This window comes from Pimephales promelas, chromosome 21, assembly GCF_988280905.1.
Source record: "Pimephales promelas chromosome 21, fPimPro1.hap1.1, whole genome shotgun sequence".
Taxonomy (NCBI): domain Eukaryota; kingdom Metazoa; phylum Chordata; class Actinopteri; order Cypriniformes; family Leuciscidae; genus Pimephales; species Pimephales promelas.
This window is the reverse complement of record NC_142789.1, coordinates 2,096,178-2,103,819: the sequence shown is the minus strand read 5'-3', so window position 1 is coordinate 2,103,819 and position 7,642 is coordinate 2,096,178. Positions and strand designations below refer to the sequence as shown.

Below are 7,642 nucleotides of genomic sequence, written 5' to 3'. Positions count from 1 at the left end.
TGCTCAGACATCTATGTTGACGACCTGCGCCACCTAGCGGAAGGGATGATTGCGTCTACATCATTGGTTTAATATCGCAACATAACAACATTCTCAATTTTTAAAGATGTAATTAAAAAAAAGTTGTTTTAATTTTTCAATTAAAATTCCTATAAAAATATCTGTGATTTTTTAATTATTACACTAATTTCATTAAAACCTAATTTCATATTTCCATATTAATAAAATAAAACATTTAATTATGGTTCAGCCAAAAACGTTTTTTTTTTCTGTGATTATTTTTTTGTAATGCTTTATTTGTTGTTTTACACAATAATGAGTTTAAATAATCTTTTAGGGGTGATTCTCAGTCAAATTGGATGTGCGATTTATTTGCGTTTAATTATATTAATTAATCGACACATCATGTAATTACTTATATTTAAAAAAATACTTGCTTGAAAGTCCAAGTTGTAATACATTTATAGATAGAAAGAATTAACATTTCAACAAGTGAGCTGAGTTCTTGATATCAGGAATTATATTTTTAGTAACAAAGTAAAATGATTAAAATACACAGTAAAAAAATATTGTTGGTTTAAAGCTAGGGTATACGATTTCAAAGATTGTTCATTATTAATATCCTTGTTTAGATGCTGGTTATGGTTATATAGTACAATCCTAACAATATGAATAGAAAAAATAATTTAAAAAATCCATTCACTCTATTGGCTGTACAGCCGCAGAAAAGTTGCCCAATTTAATCTGTGCGGCCGCATAAAAGTATTTTTTTTAATTAAAAATAGAGGGGTTATTCTGGATACTCCATCTGGAACGTGTAATGATGACGCAGTGAATGGTGACGATTCTCTCTGACCAATCACCAGTCGGCATTGTTTACGTCACATTTTAGTATCGCCAAAGCCCATCTACGTCATATTAGACTTTCTCTGGTATCGCCTTAGCTCAGTCAGAACCTTGATGGAGGTGGAACAAAAAAAAGTACCCAAAATCAGGAACAGGTACAACTTTAACATAGTGGAAAACCAAACAAAGGCGAGCCGAGTCTAGTCGGGCTGGTACTGTGTAGTGGAAAAGCGCCATATTTCAGTCTCCCACCCGCAACATTTATGTTTTGTCCCGCTCCCGCCCGCAAAAAGACTTTTTTTCTGTACCTCCAAATACTTTCAAGTTAGCATACGTGTCGCCACCAATACACATCAGCATACATGCTCCTGATAAATTATTTGTTATTAAAGCGTTAACACAAACCACACTGTTATAACATAAAAACTAGCTGGCTAACTTACAGTCATGCGTGGTTTGGCATGACTGCGCAAAGTGCGCTCCCATAATAATTCCAATAAAGCTGACATCAGTTCATCGCGATCTCACACATCTCTGTTATTGTCAACGAATCTTTTATAATATCTACACTTTGTTTTTTATTTGTTGGTTATAATTTAAGGATTTGCCAGCATACAGAATTCATCACTGAACAAAAAGTCTGTGAGGGAAGTCTATCGTAAATGCTTCTGATTGGCCATTGTGTTCCTAGAAATCAACACACATGTCTGTGATTGGCTACATCACTCAACGTTGCAAACATGTTATGATAGAAACTGTGGCCTGTAAATCGTTTCTATTTTGTTTTAGTTTTTCTTGTTGCTTTTCTGCAACAGATGAATAAAATGTATTCGTTTTATTCATGTTTTATTTATAGATATTTCTAGTTTCCTGGAGTACCACTTATTGTTTTATTCTCCCTCAACCCGAACACACAGAGTGAGTGCAGTACCGCCCGCGCTCCCTCTTATGACGTCATCACCCAGTTACTGTAAAAAGGAACCCCACATTAATTGGTTCTGGTGGTTAACCTGCAATTTACACTTTAACAACGCTCAACTGCAGGTAAAATGGCATTCAGAGGTGAGTTCAACCAAAACAACCCTAAACTGTAGGTAAAACAGCATTTAAAGTTGAGTTTAACGCTCCACGGCGTGTGCAAGTAAGCAGTTTTCTTGTCTTAGGTAGGCTACTGGTACACGTCGTACACTGCTTTAATTATAGCATGCTGGATTACGGTTTGTTGATGTAAATAAATGTATAGCTTTAATGTGCTACGATTGTGTTCAATTAATCAAAGTTTTTTTTTTATTAAATCATATTAGTAAACGATACTATGTATAAAAAATCAGATGAGCCCAGAATAACGCAGCCGCCTATGTCGCTATGACTGTTAAGACCGCCACTATGGTTTATTATGAAGTGGTCTTTTAATATCACTGTCTTAGTAGGCTACTGTAGCCTATAAACCATGTTAAGCGTTTTCTATGAGAGGAAAATGCTTAACGTGTAATTAAAAGCGTTGCGTTCATATTCTGGGCTCATTTGATTTTTTTTTTATGCATGCTTTATTAATATGATGTGTACTTAATTTGGTCTTTTAATATCACTGTCTTAGTACAGTAAGCCAGGTTAAGCGTTTTCATTCCTCTCAAGGACGTACGAAAAAGAAGTATATTTCAAGTTCATTTTATGTAGTATACTTAAGAAATGTTCAAGTATATTTTTAAGTATACATTATGTAGTAAGTATAGTAGTAGTAAACTTGTAAGTGTACTATTTTAATACCGCTTGGGACTAAATTGGCCCACTTTTAGTACATAAAAGTATATGTTTAAGTGTACTATAAGTGTAACAGTAAGTGCACAACTAGTTCATAATTATGTATCTCATGTGTACTGCAAGTGAATTTATGGGTATACTAGTAGTTTACTTTTTTACTGTAATACTTATACAAGTATACTTTGAATACTTAATCATACTTTTAAGTATTTCTGGATCAAAAGATTGAGTACAAGAACAGGACAAATATACTTGCTTTTCTCTCAGTATAAGTCAAGTACACTTAAGTGTAATTTGAAGTATATTTCTGAGAAGTACACATAGTATACTTCTGAGAAGTACAGGAAAAATAAACTGAAAGTATACTTTCTTATTTTTAGTTTAAAAGAAGTATACTAATGGCACACTTGAATGAACTTATTTTGGTCGCTTGAGAGTGTTTTGGCAGCGCAGCGTTTTTTCCGTTGAGACGTTTCGTTGCTATATATTTACATTTTTTTTTCTGATAAAAAATAAAAGGTGCATAGGCTACACTAAAATGGGCAGAATTAATTTTCGCGATATTTCCGGCACAGCACACCCTCCTCCAAAGTTAGCAGAAAAATGACAAACACAAAGTATGGCAGACCATGTCAGGTTCAACCCATTTTTGAGACTTTGGCTCCCCGACTATTACTACAGAGGTAGCATCAACATTCCTCTCACAAGAGTGGTGACACTGGTCATTCTCTCTTTTCATTTTTTAAATCAAAACAATAATCTTGCATTTCTGCGGCTCTGGCGCGCTGCTGCTTGAATGCGTTCTATTTGACACGTCACAGTACTCTCGGCTTCACTCCCTGTCAGTAAAGGTGAACTCTGATCGGTAAATGTGGACAGACCTCTTCTAATCATCTCCAACAGAAGCACTGAAGCAGCCTTCGATCGCACCACTAACTCCGTTTGCCTCGTAAGGTGATATTAGTATTAAAACATTCTCTATGATCATTTTTTTTTAATGACACATTTCACTCTTTCTCTCTCTCTATCTCACACACAAACACACGGTCTCTTTCTCTCTCACACATATGCTAGTTATAGACTCTTTAGACTTTTAATGATTAGTGCTTTATTTTTAAAGTTTGTGGGTAAGAATCGTTGAAAAAAATCTCTTATTTTGGGGATGGATTCCAGGAAATCTCCCTTATTTTTCAATGTTCAATGTTGACAGCTATGACTTAAGCTACTATCCTTTCAGATGATGCAAACTCTGAAATCAACATTCACCAATGCTGCATTTTCTAAATGTCAAAATCATTTGTTAAACAAGTATTCATTACTTCAATGAGTTCATTGTTTCTACATTAAATTACTACATTGTTTAAATTAGGCTAATGGCATTTTCTTTAAAGCTTCTTTGAAACAATGAGTATTGTGAAAAGCGCTATACAAATAAATGTGAATCGAATACCATCCCCTTATAAAGCCGAAACAAAAAAGTGAGTGTCAAGCCCTCAGAGTGAATTGAGTGTAACTTACACAGAGATTGTTCATATTTTCAGATATAAGGATAGTGAGGAGGGCAGGGCACTGGTTGCTCTGGAAAAGGTTGTATATATCTCAAATAATCACATTTTGAGAGAAGAAGAAGAGGAAAAAATAAAGAGAGCAAAGAAAAGGTGTTGCAAGTAATATAAGGCAACATTCTGAATAGATAATGAATGGATAAAGTGTAAACGGACTTCAATGTCATCAGTAACCCCCCTTTTGTCTTTCTCTTCAGGAAATTGAGGCCATTAACCGTGACTTACAAGCAGCAGCATCTGCACGAGCACAACATGGAAAAACAGTGGAAAAAAGATCAGGAGGAGAGAGTGACAGCAAAGGTAGTCATATAATACTACTACTAATAATAATAGTCCCACCTAGGGATGGGCAACGATTAATCGCATCCAAAATAAAAGTTTGTGTTTACATAATATAAGTGTGTGTAGCGTGTATAATTAATTAGTATATATAAATACCCACACATGCATGTATATATTTAAGAAAAATTTGTTATTAATATATCAAATATTTATATATAATGTTAATTATGTATAAATATATATATATATAAAGTATATACATGCAAATTTTTCTTAAATATATACATGCATGTGTGTGTATTTATATACAAATTAATTATACACACTACATACACATATATTATGTAAACACAAACTTTTATTTTTGGATGCGATTAATCGCGATTAATCCTTGCCCATCCCTAGTCCCACCTTACAATTACAAGAGCCAATCACATCGCAAGTTTGGCTTGGTCTTATTTGATGGGTTCAATTTTCTGAATGATTAGGCAGAACATATCTGCATTAAGGTATTGAGCTGTGTGTGTTTTATTTTTAAAGACAAAACAGGTGCATTTCTTGTAATTGTACATTAGCCCCCTGTTTTTATATCTAAAGTACTCTGTAGTAATGTTACCATTTTCTCTCTCTCCCCCCTTATTTAATGCCATTTGAACCGAAGTACCCTTTAAAAAATAGTCTTCCGGCACTGCAGAAAGAAATGTTTGAAAAGCATGCAGTGATGATGAAAGCGAAGGAGCAGGAAAAACAGAAATTGAAAGAGGAAATAAAGCAATTAGAATTTCATTGCCTGCACAGAGAAGAAACAGTGTTTGAGCAAAGGGCATTGCTCAGCAGCTTACATGCCGAAACAGAAAAACTGGTAAATGCACACATACTGTTATACACAAAAGACACACTGATGTCACATCTGTCTTCTGTACAGTTCTGTCTCATGAGATTACAAACTATTCATGTGTCCTACAGAATTTACAACTGGAAAGCAAGATAGCCAGAGAGGCTAGAGAGATGACCCAATATTTTGAGATTAGGAACATGATCAAGGGCATGTTCGACCGGGTCACACGTCAGGATGAGTGTGTGTCCAATATTACAGACCCCATCCAGCAGTTGGACGTGGTAAATAATGCTCTAATGCTTCAGGCAATGTTCAAGGAGTCTCTATATTTGTTACTGATGAGAAAATGAGGTACGGTAAAGATTTAAAGATGTTTTTTAGTCAGTAATTTTCTTTTGTTTTATCATTTTCCCTCCAGATTCGGGACTTTCATCAACTTGCATCGGCAGCTGCAGTCCGACATTCTGACAATGCAGAGTCGAAACGAGACAGTATGACGATGAAGAAGACCAGCAAGAGTAAGAGCCAGATGTGCTAATAAAAATAGATAAATAATAGATATTGCTGTTTGTTTGTTTGTTTGTTTATAGAATAGCAGTTGCTATTCTTCCTGGGGTCTATAGACTTCAACACAAAAAAATATTCTTAGAACATAAAACCATACATTATGTAGACAAAAAGGAGTGTACACATATAACAGCAACATACTAAGAAACAACAACAAAAAAAGTTCAGGCAATAAGAAAAAAAAAAGACAACAGGGATACATAACTTATCAGAAAAGATTACATATCAAACAAAAAGATTAAAAGACTTACATATTTCAATTGTCTTTAAAGCTTTCTTGGTATACGAGTTAGAGATAATCCCAAAGTAATGTTGAATTTGCAAGCGTTTCTAGCTAAGACATGTGGCGACGTACACGGTGACGTAACGTCGTTCCCTGGGCGCTCTAGTCAGTGGAAAAACACATGAAGCGGTTCGCAAGTTGAACCAACTCCGAACCAACTTTGAACCAGCACCAGTTCCGAACCAGTTCTTATTTTGGTGGAAAGGGGGTACCTGCTTGGCCTGGGAAATGGCCTTTATGGTCGCCGAAAGAAGGATCTGGGGCCTCATTTCTAAACGTTGCGTATGCACAAAAAAAGGCGTACGCCGCTCTCTACCCATTAGTTGGCAGTTATAAAAAGCAAACTTGACGGTAAAATGTGCGGTCCTTCACGCAAGCTCTGACCCAGGCGTACGCACAAAATAATCATGAATAATGATGAATAATGTCTACTTCAAATCAGTGTAATCCTGAAAAGGGTGAAAACATTATTAATATTACGAATTCACTTTTTTGTAGTATGGATCAGTAGCCTACATAGGCTAATCGGTTTAAATGTAATGTCTATAATAATTATTCAGATCGTGTCAAATGCACTTTGTCTACATTTATATACACTAGAGCCAGACCGATATATCGGCAGACCGATATTATCGGCCGATATTAGGCATTTTCCAAACTATCGGTATCGGCAGTTATAATAGCCGATAAATGAATATTTCAAAAATAAAATAAAAACGGACGAAACACGCTTGAACCATGTCATGAGTGTTGGAGTTGTATAGTTTGTCCACCAGAGGGCGCTCTACACTGTTCCTCTTGGCTACACTCGTTGAGTTGGTCATTGCTTGAATAACAATTAAAAGAACATCCCCATCAGTTCTCTTAACTCAAATAAGCATGACAACATTTGTGACTATCATGTCCAGTTTAAAAAAAATAAAAAATATTGTCCGATATATCGGAATATCGGATTTTAAAACCCAAAAATATTTGTATCGGTATTGGCCTTCAAAATCCTTTATCGGTCTGGCTCTAATATACACAATTATATATATATATATATATATATATATATATATATATATATATATATATATATATAAAAATCAACTTATTTAATACACAAAAAAAGTGGCAAAAATGTGAAGGTGCAGTGTGAAGAAAAATGGACAGTTTGAGTTACACGAAAAACACTATTTTTAGGAAATATTAGGCCTATTGTGTAAAGGTACCCAAGATACATATGAAGAGTTCAGATGCAAAAGCCTCTAAATGCCATTTGAAATTTTCTTCTAAAATGACCATTTTTATCAATCTTGTATATTTAAGTTCAGTAATTTCACTTAAATGGCAATTAATAGGTAATTATCATTGCCATTTAAGTGAAATTACTGAACTTAAATATACAAGCTTGATAAAAATGATCATTTTAGAAGAAAATTTCAAATGGCATTTAGAGGCTTTTGCATCTGAACTCTTCATATATATATTTATATATTTTTTTTACACAGTGTAGCT

The 7,642-nt window shown here is 34.5% G+C and overlaps 1 protein-coding gene across 1 annotated transcript; it reads left to right on the top strand.

Moving 5' to 3' along the window:
* Nucleotides 1–4,104: 4,104 nt before the first annotated feature.
* Nucleotides 4,105–5,849, top strand: LOC148969660 (uncharacterized). Its single transcript, XM_089125227.1, has 5 exons — nt 4,105–4,265; nt 4,370–4,472; nt 5,116–5,316; nt 5,421–5,573; nt 5,711–5,849. Exons 2-5 carry the CDS (start codon nt 4,425–4,427, stop codon nt 5,828–5,830), a joined length of 522 nt encoding a protein of 173 aa, XP_088981353.1. The 5' UTR covers nt 4,105–4,265; nt 4,370–4,424; the 3' UTR covers nt 5,831–5,849.
* Nucleotides 5,850–7,642: the final 1,793 nt, after the last annotated feature.

Coding starts and splice junctions, on each gene's coding strand:
- LOC148969660 (XM_089125227.1), top strand. CDS start 4,425: ATGGAAAAACAGTGGAAAAAAGATCAGGAGGAGAGAGTGACAGCAAAG. Junction 4,473..5,115: donor AGGAGAGAGTGACAGCAAAG/GTAGTCATATAA, acceptor TTTGAACCGAAG/TACCCTTTAAAAAATAGTCT. Junction 5,317..5,420: donor ATGCCGAAACAGAAAAACTG/GTAAATGCACAC, acceptor TGTGTCCTACAG/AATTTACAACTGGAAAGCAA.